Here is a 15,465-nt window from a genome sequence, read left to right as displayed (position 1 = left end):
ATAATTACACAAGATAATCTTGGAGTTTTTCCGGGTAAAATACACGTATTCCACCGGCTCATAAGAAGTACACATTAGCCCGTGTTAAATTCCCGAATATTCAACAAATTTGTCCAATAATAGGAAATTACTACACTCTGAGCTAGATGAACATTATTTGTGAATGTGTAATGGAGCGTCAATCTACTGAAATTAACTTCTCGAATACATTAATAGAACCATAATTGTACGAATGAATATTTAATATGCACCCATGTTCCCTCTCTATCTCATATTGTAATCAGTTTGCCGTAACCGAACTCGGAATTATATGAGCCTCGTGGGTTATCACTCTGACGTAAGAGGAATACGATATATAATTAATTCATGCATTCTATATGTAACTAATAGAGTTAATCAATAATTTATATTTGACTCGCAAAGTTTAAATGCCTCGGTAGTCTAGTCGTTAGTTTCTTCGGGAACAGATAGTGAGGTTTCGTGTTGAAATTTCAGATCAATAAAGTATTTTTGTTTTTGTCATATAGGTAGACGTGCGGCCTCCTGATGGTCGGTCACCATTGACCAAAGACTTTAGAGCTGTAAGAAACATGGCTTACATCGCAAATGCGACACCAACCTTGGGAGCTAAGATGATCCCTAGATCCCTAGTGCTTGTAGTAGGATAACTCACCCTTCCAACCGGAACACAACAATACGAAGAATTGCTGTTTAGCGGTACAATATCTTATTTGCGAATATATATGTCGGATCATCAGAAGGGCCTTTAAATGTTCTTGGCTGTTACCCTCCACGGTGGGCGTGATAATGGAGGAATATCAGAAATAAAGATGCTTTGTATTTGATCAGTACACTATTATTTAATTTCCCAGTACAAATACACAAAATATGATACGGTAAGGTTGATTAACTTAGATTGAGAGCCAATAGGTTAAAAATTGTCTGCCTCGAGCGACGGTGATAAGTTGAATGAATCAGCTGTCAGCATGTTTTATGACATACTATCCTGTTCGGGACTACCCGCTCTTAACATAAATGTTCGATTACAAATAAACAATTTGTAATCACAAAAATTATCAGACCGGATAAAACCAATTGATCAACACGAACGTCTTTAAAAATAATCAAACTATGATTAATACTAAATCTCCCTCTGAAATTATCAACGCACCGTAATCTACTATATTTTTTTTTATTTCAGAAACAAATATCCTGTCGAGTTAGTACTAAGCTTTTTATACATTATACGATGCTGATAATATTACGAATAAGATATATTATTATTTTATAAATGTTATATTCAAATTAAGAGTTCTTCATTGAACATCGTTCAATAATATTCTACCAATTATTATTTTTTTTATTTTTCAATTACATCTTATCTATATCGTTTACAAAAAAAGGTGTCTTACAATTTAATATGTCATGATCAACTAAGTAAGCAATCATAACGCAATAATACAACGCAAACATTTATTATATGCCATAAAATACATGTAATGCTTCGTAAGATATCACAAAACACGTAGACAACGTGACGTCACTGGGGACGTCTAATTTAATATCGGTATGTACATCCTCGCCCTTTACATTATACCTATGTATTGAATCTGACGCTTCGGGAATCTCAAATACGATAAATTAAGTGATTCTAAGATATCTGAAATTCATTTTAAGTTTTTATGTCCTCTATCTTACTATGTGAAAAACAAAGATGTTGCTAATTACGTAATTTAAATGAACATACGTAATACGTATTAAAGGGAACTGAACTTTGTTACTGAATTTCAAATTGTTGTTGAGTAATTCTAAATTTAATTCCGCTTTCGCTATTGAAATTATTTAAGTCATAAAGTCCTACCTTACTACTCGTAATCTTTCTAGAATATCTATTTCTGGAGATATTGAAAGGTTAAATAGGTATTACGTACCTAATCATACAAGCTTATCAAATAAATATTACATTAAATTAAAATGTTTATCATGAATAGATAACATAATTAAACGTTAACAAAAACAAGTTTTTTTTCTTTTCATGATAATCGCGAACGTGGGAAATAAGATTTTATATTCCTTGTGCAGCTTGAAGTACACTGTGTCACTCAACCTTCAAACCGGAACACAACAATACTGAGTACTGCAGTTTGGCGGTAGAATATCTGATAAGTGGGTGGTACCTAGCCAGACGGGCTTGCACAAAGCCCTGCCACCATGTAAAATTATTTCACAATTACTCCTACTTCATGAATATTAGTATATAACTTTAGATTGCATCTCAGCTGTAATAAATTAGGTAGGTGATCAATTAGTCAAACAATTAAATTTTTTCTTGAGAAGTTTCGATAAAAATGATATTTTAATGAATTAATAATAATTTCTCCTAAAAAAAGTTTTGGCTGCTGATCATAATGTCCTTGTCCTCGATGCCGATTGAATTTTTCTGGCAAGAAATTGTCGGTAACAGCCTGGAGTTGAAAGTTAACTGTTGCCGTTTTTTCTAGCATAGTTAGAATTTTATAACCTACAAATATTGCATAGTCGATTCAGAGATTTAGACAAAGAAGTTTTAATATTTCAATATTTTTAAAAGCATTTCTAAATTATATATCATGAGATTTGGGTTATAACTATCAACCAGAGTCGCTAAAACTGTTTAAGACACAATTCACATTGACTGTTAAACAAAAATTATACAGAGATAACATATTAATTCGTACCTTAGTTGAAGTTGGAAGTCGAATTAAGACACAATAAATGTATAATTTTTTTAGCGTACAATTTCTAGAACTTACTGAAAGATTGATATCGGACTCAAACTACAGAGAGTTAAAGCTTTATAAGAATATTTTAATGTTATGTATATTGTAATACTGATAAGATGTATCAAATGAGAATATACTTTATAAATAAACCTACTTGGACTAATTTTATGTTGTCATTTTAGAGTGTTTTTTCAAAGTAAATCTACATATTATTTTATTAAATTTTCATTAGTAATTAGAGTCAAATTTCAACCGCTTGGCAAACAAAAGCTTAATTAAAAACGGCAATGCTAAGTACCAGTAAGGAATGTTTATAACGAGTCGATATGTCAATCTGTGAAGAATAAATAGTTTTCTCTATTTAACTAATTAAAATATATACATAAATCTTCTGTAGGTATGTGTGTATGTCACTGAATTTGTTCTAAGCGCCTGGAGCGATTTTGATGATTTTTTGTGTGTATTTAACTATCTCTGGATGGTTTAGATTGGACCCGATAGGTGGCGATGCGATTGGGAAGTACATAAAATTCTCATATCACCCAAACTACGTCGGGGCGAGCAGCTTTTAGATAGGTATATATTTATTTTATATACGTAACTTGTTATATCATGATAATTTAATGAACGGATACTAATTCCACGCGTTTAAATTGCAATAATATTAGTAGCTTTTCTATTTAAATTTTTAGCGTAGCTTTAAATAAATTAAAGAACAACAAAAAAAATGTATGGAAAAGAATAGTTTGCGCCGAGGAAGATGTATTGACTTTTCGGTGTCGGAAACTTGGTGTTATAAGTTTATCTTTAATATCCTGCTCATGTGAAAAGTCTCTAATTCTTTTCTAGAGCAAACCAAGTTGGCACCCATCCAAGCGGACGTTCCTTCGTATTCGACGAACACTGTTAGTTGACGCTGGGTTAACCTAATAGATTCCCTCCGAATTCAATTTGCACATCGAATAATTTATATTTTAACGAAACGTGCTCGTTTTTAAGAGGATATATTATAATTTCCGTACGCGATAAATGCAGGATACGAAAGCTTACACGATTCTTTGTTTTGTTTGTTGTGAATAGATGTTTGGGATTGTTTACAATGTAAGTATAATTTTATCTTTGTATATTTTTTTATGTTTATTCTATTTATCTATAATATTATACATAACGAAACCTAAGTGTTTTATAATCTAATCTGTTTGGTACATACATATATACAACAAATATTTGAATAAATTTGGTCTATTGTCTACTTAATGCAAATGCAACATTTATTTCATTTTATTGCTAATCTGTTCACACATCTTAATTAGAAATCTGAAACTGTTTTTGTGAATACAACTTGCAAGAACTCATTTGGATATCAGTAAAATATATAGTCATGTTTTCTATATTCACAATATTGCCTAAAATATTTGATCAGGCGCACTTATTTTTTTTTTTTTGCATAAGAAACATTTAAGTAATTCTTATAAAACATACTCATAATTATAATTAACTATAAAATTTTGTTATCAGGTACAACACACTTCTGTTATTATTAATCATACCAACTTTAACATCCGGTCAGCCCGGTAAATGTGATCAAACTCCACCACAAGCCACGGTACTTACACCTAGTGAAAATAAAGGCATTTATACAATGACGATCGACATGAAGAGTAAAAATCAAAATATCTACCGGCCTGATCAGACTTATGTTTGTAAGATTATAGTAAGCTGTATCTTGTACTCAGCTTTATTTCAGAAGTAAAAAAAAATAATATTTTTTTTTATCAAAAGTGTTTTTGCTATCGCTACAATAAACAACATTGTCTGATAAACATTATCATCAAATATTTTACTAATTAGATTTAAGTGTTGTGTTATTTAACCAAAAATTTTAATCATTTTCCAGTAATAGTCACGTCAAATGACGTGAAACGTCCGTTTAAATGGTTCATGATCACGGTTGAGGATCCAGAAGTAGACAACAGTAGCTACGAGTTTGATCATAGATCAGTTGATGTAGGAAGCCTTAAGACCCTAGACACAAACAGGCAGTCCAGATACAGCGAGCGATGTTACAACTCTGTAGAGAATACTGACAACACTGACAAATATCGAGTCGAGGTAACAATCAGTAACAATTAAGCACTTAAATGGCTTATAGTCTTATTTAGGATAAAGTTCGAAGCGTATTACTTCTCAAATACGAGTTGCTGCTTATTTATGTAGCAGAATTACATCCGACACAGGCAGGTTTTCTCTGGATGTTTTCCTTTACCGTCGAGCACGAGATGAATTACAAACAAATATTAAGTACCACCTCAGAGATGCTGCCTGGGTTTTGAACTCAAAATATCCGGACAAGATGTTTTAACCACCGGGCTGTCTCAGCATTTCATCTTCTGTTAAAACTTTATTAATAAACAAAAATCATATAAAGTGTGTATTGAAGAATCAATAACAAAATCCCTAAAGATATTACTTAAAGGAAATTAGTATTATTTCTTAATTTTCCTTAGATTCATTGGGTGTCACCAAAACAGAGCGATAAGAAGCAAAGAGTAAGACTTCGCGCTATGGTTGCGGAAAATTCTGAAGTTTGGTATGTGGGGGAGAACCTAACAATTGAATTGGGAAAGGATACAACGAAACCTTTAGACAGTCCTCCTTTTCCACCAGTTGATTCTTGTAACCTATGCAGTGAGGCTCGATATGAGGTAAAGTTTTTAAGTATTTAAAAAATTACATATATTTACAATTGGACGCTTAGTCCATGATGTGAGTACATATTATTGACTATTCCGGACACACTAACGTTGTTTTTTGAGTAGTCGGAAATTTCGGTATGATGATTGAGCTTATATCCTAAAATTTTAGTTTGTCTCTCAATTATTAGAAATTATTTTTTCATTTATTTCAGCCAACAATAATAATACTACTAACAAAAATAATATATTTTCCAACTAACATCTTTAGGTTGTAAAGATAAATTGCAATCAAACAACTACCGTTAAAATAAACAAAATCGAAACCTATTTAATCCAAATAACATTATTGAATATTTTTCAGGTTATTTTTAAAGGGCACTGGTCAAGAATGTCACATCCTAGGAATTATCCGATTAAACCTGATAATAACGGTTACAGTCACTTAGTGGGCGCCTCCCACAGTTATAAATATATTCTGTGGCAAGAAGGAGATAAAGCAAGCCCGGGCTTGAAGAAATTGGCAGAGCAGCGTGATATATCTGTTATTGAAAGAGAAATTATAAACGCGGTGAGCTATTACATATATAGGTATATATATTTTATATTTTACGTATAATCGACTTCAAAATAAAGGATATTATCAATTCATATTATATGACTTATAGGTTGTTGATTATTAACTGATTTTTATTATTTATTTTTTTATTCAGTTGATTGTGTTCCTCTACCAGAGGGTATTTGAGCATAATGATGAAATAAGCTCTTTCGCCATTGCTCAGTAGTGGGACATTTATGGGCCATTACTTAACTTTTAATTGCCAGTATTCTTACCATCAATTGCTCTATTCTTATAATATAAAGGAAAAAAATACCTACTACGAATACAACTTAAAAAAACGATCAAACTACAAAAATAAAATGTGATATAATCATTATATTTTTTTTACTTTTTCAACGCTCTCGTTTTATCGAGGTTTTATTTTCCGTTTTTGCGGGATTTTGTCCAAAGAAAAACGGTTAGGACCACCTAATCATTAGATAAGAATTTCCGAACAATTCTACATGTATTGAGTATGACTGCTTTCTGTAATAAAATAAAAGTGAATTTGTGAATATCAAGCGCCTGTAAGCTGGAGAAAAGTGAGTGAGGAATGACTCCAGTTGATGAAATAATAATGGGTATAGTTTTTAGGACTTTTACTTTCCACTGAGATTTAATTTCGATAGACAAATCAGTATACTTGGCAATATTTTTGGTGAAAGTTGAAGCTATGTTATGAGTATTAGGCACAGCGATATCTATAAGGTATACTGTCTCATTTTTCTTATCATGTAACATAATGTCAGGTCTATTAAAGTGCACAGTCTTATCAGTTATTACAGTCCTATCCCAATACAGCTTAAAATCACGTGATTCGAGGATGATGTCTGGTTTGTATTTATAACAAACAGTTTTGTCATTAACGAGTTTGTATTTGAATGTTAGGTATTGGTGAACAATGGCAGCTATTTGATCGTGCCTATGTTTATAATCTGTCTGTGTTATTGAACTACATGCTCCTGTGATATGTTGTATAGTTTCTGAGCTATTGCGGCAGTGTCGGCAAAGATCTGATTGTAGTGTGTGGTCTTTGATGATGTGTTTTCTATAGTTTCTGGTATGTATGATTTGATCCTGGATTGCCATCATGAATCCCTCTGTTTCAGAAAAGAGATCACCGCGTTTGAGCCACATGTTAGACGCTATCTTGTCTACAATTGGTTCTATCAAATCGCGGTGTCTCCCATGAAGTGTGTAGCCAGGTGTTAATTTTTTCTTCTGTGGAGACAACTACTTCATTTTTCTGTTTGGTATGGTCTTTAAGGTTGAGAGGAGTGAGTTTTATGTCTGCATCAACTATAGCATAATGGAGTGGGGTCTTAGTGGCTTGGTGATGAAAGAATGCACGTATAGAGGTAATTTGGGAGATTTTTGATATCGATAAGGCCTCTACCACCTTCTTTTGTCGGTAGCGTTAGCCGTTCAATAGAAGATCGTGGATGGTGTTTTGTATATTCTGTAAGTGTTGTATTTATAAGACGTTGGAACTTAATTAAATTACTTTTAGACCAGTGTATTATGCCAAATGAATATGTTAATGTTGGAATGACAAAGGTATTTATTGCTTTTATAGTGTTTCGGGCATTTAGATGTGTAAATGTGTGTTTAAAATACCGTTTATACTTTATACTCTTCCGCCGCCGTCCTGTAACCGATATCCTGTGCTAATGCCAGTTGTACTATCTAAACCTTAGTAAGACGTTCACGCCTAAAAGCTTTAGATAGCTCCCCTGATGGATATACCGCCATCGATCGGTCGCCATTGCCTCGTTGGTTTGTAGCAGGGTGCACCACGAGCAGGTGAGGTTGGCTTGGAGTCTACCCTTATTAGACTCCCTTACACCCCTCATTATTATTATTTTTTTATTTATTCTTACTCATGCATAATAGATTTTTAAATATAAAATACAAAATATATAAAATATATTTAAAAATATAAAATACAGAGGCCAACCAGTGGCGGGAACAAGGTCCAAACCACCGGTGGTCAGGGCCCCAGAGAGAGGAACTTCCTCACAATACGCGCCGTGCCGAGGAGTACTGCCTTCTGCATCAGGCCCTTGACCCAGCTGCCTAACGAGAGCCTCTTGAGGTGTTGGTCGAGGCTCTTGGCCATTCGCTGAAACGGCTATCGGCACAATAATTGCTGTATCCACATCCCACATGTCGACAACCTCGTGAGCTAAGTCAAGATATTTTATTTGCTTATCCTTCTCAGCCTTCACGAGATTCTCGTCATGAGGGATGGTGACGTCAACAATTATCGTACGGCGCTCTGACCGATCTATCACCACTATATCAGGCTTGTTGGCGACAACAGTCCTGTCAGTGATTATAGATCGGTCCCAGTACAGTGTGATACGACCATTCTCGAGAACTGGGTCGGGCACATACCTGTAGTAGGGTACCTCTGATACCACAAGACCGTATCGAAGTGCAAGTTGTTGATGGATAATCTTGGCCACTTGATTATGTCTGTGCAAATACTCTCCGTTAGCAAGACGAGAACAACCGGAAATAATATGTCTAAGGGATTCGCCCGGAGTATGACACGCCCGACATATGTCCACCGTGCCATCCCTCACAATATACTTCCGGTAATTGTTCGTCATGATAACTTCATCCATAATTGCACAGACAAAACCTTCGGTTTCACCGAATAGGTTGCCGAACCGTAGCCAAGATACGGACGCCATAAAGTCCACATCAGGTCCATGAAGGGCCCGATAGAAGCGTCCGTGTAACTCCTTGCTCTTCCATACCCCCTTGCGGTTCTCAGTACTTAGTACTACAGGTTTGCGCCAGTTCTCTTTGCCTAAGGAGAGCGGAGTTAGCCCCTTGTCCATTGTAACTACATCCCGGTGCATATCCAGGTCAGTGTGGAGAAAATACTCCCTGAGTTTGTATACCTCACGATTATGTAGGGTCTTGGCATTTAAAAAGCCACGGCCACCACATCTCCGCGGGATATACAATCTCATCACCGAAGACCGAGGATGATGCATTCGATATGCAGTCAGCAGGACACGGACTCTCCTATCCAAGGCGTCTAGTTCTTTTTGAGTCCACTTGAGTATGCCGAAAGAGTACATCAAGACCGGCATGACCCAACCATTGAAGGCACGAACCTTATTGCCACCCGACAAAAGACTCTTGAGTACTTTTTTCAGACGACCAAAGAAACGCTCCTGCAGTGATTGTTTCATGTCGGTCACATTGATGCCTAACGCTTCCGACACACCCAAGTATTTGTATGATTCGTTTGCGGACAGTGATCTAAAGTTTATGGAATCTGAAAGTTGTAATCCGTCAGATTCCATAATCTCTCCTCGCTTTACATGCATAACCGCGCACTTGTCAACTCCAAATTCCATTCCAATAGAATTACTAAAAGTTTCTGTTACCTTTAGTAACTCTATTAGTTGTGAACCTGAAGGTGCAAAGAGCTTTAAATCATCCATGTAAAGTAGGTGGGATATTACTTTACCTCCTCTCCACAAACAATAGCCCAACCTTGAACACTCTAACAGAGTACTTAGAGGGTTCAAGGCTAAACAAAACCACAATGGACTCAAACTATCGCCCTGGAATATTCCCCGCTCAATCCTTATCGGTTCGTCATTACTATGAATCGTTCGGCATCCTGGATAGCGAAGGACTGTCCGCCATTGCCCCATACATGATCTTAAGAAACTGCATAGAGTTGTATCTAATTTATACAACTCCAGCACCCTCAAGAGCCATGTATGCGGCACGGAATCATAGGCCTTCTTGTAATCTATCCAGCATGTCGACAGACTCTTTCGAAAACGACGAACTTGTTGGCTAATGGTCATATCAATGAGGAGTAGCTCCTTAGTGCCTCGTGATCCACCCCTACATCCATTCTGAGAGACAGACAAAATACTATTATTCTGTATGTGACTATTAATCTTATCTCTCAGAATGGAGGTAAGGAGCTTATAGACCGTTGGTAAACAAGTAATCGGTCTATAGTTTTTAGGATCCGTTGCACTACCTGACTTATGGAGCAGGTGGGTGACTCCGGTGGTAAGGAACTGTGGTAGCGACCCTGACTCTAGAGCTGACTGGAACTGAGATGCTAAGCAATCATGCGAGCTGCGTAGCCATTTTAGCCAAAAGCTATGCAGCCCGTCTGGTCCCGGAGACTTCCAGTTGGGAACGGACCGAACTGCAGCAGCTACATCTTCAGAAGCAATGGAAATTTCTCCCATCGCTTCCAAAGGCTCGCACGCTTGCCTGACCTCCCGCATCCAGTCACCTTCAATATGGTCGACGGGCACCGACCAGATGTTGCGCCAAAATATATTCGTGGCATCATCATCTGGGCGACACCCATCGCTCACACCCTGGTCAAGTCGCTCCCACGTTCTGTACACCCACCTTTGATCGCTCTGGAACATGCGATTCAAGTAATAACGGTCCACTCGCCGCCTGTACCGACGGATGCGGCTCGCCCATGCATAAACTTTTTGTTTTAGGAAGTCAATACGCTCCACGACATGAGACGGATATTCTTGCGGACTGATACCAGTCCCCAAGAACGCCCGCCCCACGAAACGCATTACACGTGGACGCGTATTCCCTTCCTTAAAACAATATAGTTTTCCAATGAGCACTCTGGTCTTATTAATACGCTTCTCAATCCTGCTCTGCCAAGCCGGTGTAGCAGCTTTTGGTCGTGTAGCTCGTTCGGTGTCTTCAAATGTAACACCAGCTACACGACATGCTGCAACAGCGGCACAAAACAGAATTGAGTGCGTATCTTCGAGATCTTCACTGCTTTCAAAATAATCTGCGAGCAGTGAATCCAGAGTGCACACGAGGTCCCTATTCCGTTTAGTCATGGGTAAACGTGGCAACCGTGGCCTAAGCTCAGCGGGAGTGTTACGATACTCCCGAATCGCATCCCCCAATGCGCTCCTCAGTTGATCACTGTACTTACTTGTTGTAATAGCCATGTCACCCTCGTCCTCATCATCATGATCTGGGCCCTGTGGTGTTGCAGGAAGTGGTCCCTCAACCACGGGCTGTGACGGGGCGGAAGTGAAACCGCTATTACACATTTCTGAGCGAATCCTATCAAGCACGGTGTCACTCAGCCTGTTGTTACGCAGAATGACCCGCACCTGATCCGACAGTCGTTGAGCCGAGACGTTGATAGCTGGTTCAAGCGCCTGAAACAGAGAGAGCATCCTAACACGGTACGCCGTGAGATTAGTTCCCCCCTCTGTAGCCCCATAGTATGCGCGCATGACATTTTCATTAATGGATTGTGTCCATCGCATGCGCTGCACACCACCACCGGAAGCGGGGACCCCGTTCGAGGCCGGTTAGCCTCTGACTCCCAAGCTCGTCGGTGGCCGGCGTCTCCCCGCTCGACGTACAGGTGTTGGCGACGTCGGCGGGGAGAAGTACTCGTCGCTCGAGCTCGACGCACTTGCAGACACCAGACTACTTCCTTGTGCAGGGTCCTGTGCCTGCGAGGCGGAGCTGAGCGGCGGGTCCGGAGATGGATTTTTGTGCGCTCGTTGTCTGGCTCTTGTCAACATGTTCTTGGATTTTAAACATTATGTATTTTTTTTTGACACTGTCACTTTAATTTTCGTTAGAGTCCACATTATTGTTGATATATATTTATTAATATTTGTATATACGTATTTTTTATTATGATTGGTGTTAAAATATCTGTTTTACACTTTTTCAGGTTTAATATTCAGATTTAAATTATTTTGCATAAATTTCTTTAAATAATTTTATGACAGCCCAATTTTTTACATGTTGACGTATTGGTTGGTTGCCAGGTTATATTAGGTTTATTAGGTTTGTTGGTTGGTTTATTATTATTATTATTACAGTTATGTATAGTATAAAACAAAGTTAGGTATATATGTGTAATACATGCACAATATATTAGAGAAACACTGATAATTTTAGAGGTTTCTAAAGTGATGTCGTAAATGAACACATTTTTTGCGCTTACATTGTAAACGCTGGCTGAACCCTACGAGATAGATCAAAATAATGTAGTATTGTCAACCTTAAAAAGGTCTTCAAAAAAGTCCGCGATGGTATGTGTCTATCTCTTAGGGATAACCCACAATTACCATTTTTAATCCTTTACTTTTTACGAGAAATAGTGGCTTATTTTCGAAGCAATTTTAAGCAATACATCATTAATCTTTATCCAATTAAGTACCTTAAATACATTGGGCCTTTAATATACATCAATATGGCTCATTACAGCATGTAATATAAATTAATATTTTCGAAGATATTACAGATTTAAAACGCAGGGATATAGTGGAAAGTTTTTATTGTCTGACATTCTGTAGGATATTTAGTATCAGCATTGCACCCGTGCGAAGCCGGGGCGGGTCGCTAGTTATGTATAATTACAAAACTGCTCTATAATTAGGTATGTTTAACAATAAACATATAGGTATAAATGGAAGTAGTATTCCAGCATTCGTATATTATTCATCGTAAAGTCTGTAACGTCCAATAATTAATTTTTATGTAATTACATTTTAGATGTCCGTCCATAATGGAACTCGAACACTCATTAGGGGAAAACGTCGTGATCATCCGTACATGTTCGAACCTTCCCATTCCCTCTTCAGGGTGGACCGAATACACCATTTATTCTCATTAGTCATCGCAATGAAACCTTCTCCAGATTGGTTCTTGGGAGTCACAAGGTTTGAACTATGTACAGAGCTCGGTTGGTTGGAAAGCCATGAATTGCCATTGTATCCTTGGGACGCTGGTACCATGGATGGTATATCATACGAGGTATATATTAGTACATTATTAAAAGATCATACTACATAATTAACACATAAACTGACAGAACATTCAATAATAAACCATCTATAATAACTAACTCTATAGCCTTCTAAGCAAGTGATTCTGTTGGGTGGGCGAGCTCTTATGAAATGACGAATGTGTAATCTCTTGTAAACCTATCTGTATTGTCATACTAAATTTATTGTTTCATTGAGAATAAAGTTCTTTAAGCATATTAATAATTCAAGCTGTGCTAGATTATGCATACGGTAACACGAAACAGATAATGTATTTCTGCGGTCAACGAACATAACTCACTATAGACATAACTGCACGTTAATGTACAAAATATGACTATATTAGAAATAGGAATCTGACAATTTAATTTTGTTTTAGATCTTTAAATTACAGATAATGAGTATTTATTATTAAAATTAATAATAAATAAAATCTCTTTTAAAATATAATAACGACTAATGACTAACATTACTGTGAGTGAAATAGAAAACAAGAAACGTAATGGAATAAGGCTCCTTTCAACCGCTTTAGAATACTAAATATCTTAGATATATGTTTGTCCCAGATTCAGTTCCCTTATTAATTCCCCGCCTTGAAATATATTGAAATTCACTCTCAGTCGGCGACGTCATCAACTCAACCCGTCGATACTGTCGATCGTGTCGCAGTGGGCTCATTTGACAAGGAGTCCCCATTTTATCAGATGAACCTAAACGATTTAAAGCCTTTCGGCCACCTCCAAGTAAGAAGGCTAGATGTTTATCCCTTAGTTGGAGATGATTGCGTAGAAGGTGAGCTTGATTTATTGTGGTATTTAGTATTTAAAGAAAATATTTTTATTGATTGAATATCGAAAATTCTTATGTTGTTTTAACGCTTAGGTATACTTATTAAGGCTAGTCAATACAACCGAAAAAACGTATACGTGTGTATGTTTTTATTAAAAATAATGATAATAGAATAAAAAATCTAATTTCGTTCATAAAAAAAGAAGCAAACAAATAAAATTCGATACTATTCAAAAACGATAAAATATCAAGACTTTCTATACAGAACATCTTGTTAAAAAGATTATGTACACTGTTAGATTAATTTCATAGATTAAAAAGTCCATCTTTTTATAAAAGGTATCAATGAACACGAGGGTTCCCAAGAACAAGAGGCGGGATCTGAAAATGTTGAGTAAGTATTACATTTATTCATCAGTTTTATCCCGGGAGCCAATCTGGGTAAAACATAAAAAAATACCTATTCAGTTAATGAAGGACATTTACAAATGATTTTGAACTTGTAAGACGGGTAACCTTTTTACTATGCTCTAAGAACGTAATTACCGATCATCTGGTGTTTAAACTATTTTATATCTCAAATGAATGAAAGGTTGTCACTCTGAGCCCAGTTTTTATTTGAGGAGTAACTGATATTCCTAATTACCCCTCCATTTAAGCTTAAAACTTGTGTTAGGTGTATGTAGTATTAGGTTATGTGTGTTGGAGACGAACATACTGCGCTATTGATAGAAACAGATAATAAACTGAAATATTGGAGCTCTTTTTAATTTAAAATAATACCTAGATGAATGAACTTTGTCATATAATAATAACAATCTTTTTTTTTAACAGGGAAGTAATCGAAGAACCACTCATACAAGCAATAAAGCAAGACCCAAGCTTACAGGAGGATAATTGTGCTCTCAGTGAATGGAGCGAGTGGTCAAAATGTGCACCTGATACCGGTTATTGTGGTATGGGTACACAGCTTCGAAGTCGATACAGGAATGATAGAAAAGTTTACTTCGAAACCTACCAAGTTAGTAAATAATGTGTTGAATGGGTTGAGGAAAACAAAATGTCAATTATTGGGGAAGAGAGGTTAAAAGCGAAACTGTGTCTGTTTTAAGAGTTATTTCGTGTAACAGAGTTCCTACTTTAGAGCTAACAATAAAAATATATATGTTTATTTTTAACTTTATTTAATTAAAGTATATCTTAAAGACACATTGTAGATGTACTTATATTAAATTCTTATAAAATTAAAGTTTCAAAATATGTTTTCCATTCGAATTACTTTAAATATTTTTTTCAGGATCAAGAAGACTTTCAAGACGGCTATAAATCACAAGCGAATATGGCGGCAAATTGTCGACAAAAACAAGATGGCGCTCTAATAGAGTCGCAAAATTGTTTTGTGGATTGCTTGTAACATAATTAATGAAAATTGATTATAAAATCCATTTAAAACTAACATTGATTGATCAGTGTAAACTTTTTAGTTGTTTATAAATTATTACATTTTGTTTTTTACGTTAAAGTATATATATGTAATAATATGTATAATAATTGATTAAGTACTTAAATAAGTAATTATTTGTTATTATATTAATTTAAATGTAATATATTCGATAAATCTTTAAATAAATTGTTATTTAAATTAATTTATATCCTGAACTGCATAAATACAAACCGGGTTGTGGTAATCCAGAAGAAATCTTGTCTTTTAGTTTTTGCGCGAAAAAAAGCCGGTTTCTAAGTTTTACTGGCTAGTACGGAAGACGCGGCAGAGTCAACTTTGTGGACTA

The 15,465-nt window shown here is 36.0% G+C and overlaps 1 protein-coding gene across 2 annotated transcripts; it reads left to right on the top strand.

Annotated features, from left to right (window-relative positions):
• Positions 1-3,665: 3,665 nt before the first annotated feature.
• Positions 3,666-15,131, top strand: LOC113401757 (spondin-2-like). Of its 2 annotated transcripts, XM_026641774.2 has the most exons (10): positions 3,666-3,863; positions 4,281-4,465; positions 4,660-4,874; positions 5,270-5,467; positions 5,820-6,026; positions 12,615-12,875; positions 13,507-13,678; positions 14,015-14,069; positions 14,510-14,696; positions 14,973-15,131. In XM_026641774.2, coding segments are annotated over exons 1-10 (1,599 nt in total). In that variant the 5' UTR covers positions 3,666-3,861; the 3' UTR covers positions 15,090-15,131. The 2 variants fall into 2 exon arrangements, with proteins under 2 accessions (XP_026497559.2, XP_026497561.1); XM_026641776.2 differs by lacking the exon at positions 3,666-3,863 and having other exon boundaries at positions 4,275-4,461.
• The last annotated feature ends 334 nt before the right edge of the window (positions 15,132-15,465 follow it).

This window comes from Vanessa tameamea, chromosome 20 (assembly GCF_037043105.1).
Source record: "Vanessa tameamea isolate UH-Manoa-2023 chromosome 20, ilVanTame1 primary haplotype, whole genome shotgun sequence".
In the NCBI taxonomy this organism is placed as follows: Eukaryota; Metazoa; Arthropoda; class Insecta; order Lepidoptera; family Nymphalidae; genus Vanessa; species Vanessa tameamea.
Note: the sequence above shows the minus strand (reverse complement) of the source record. Positions and strands in the feature narration are given on the sequence as shown.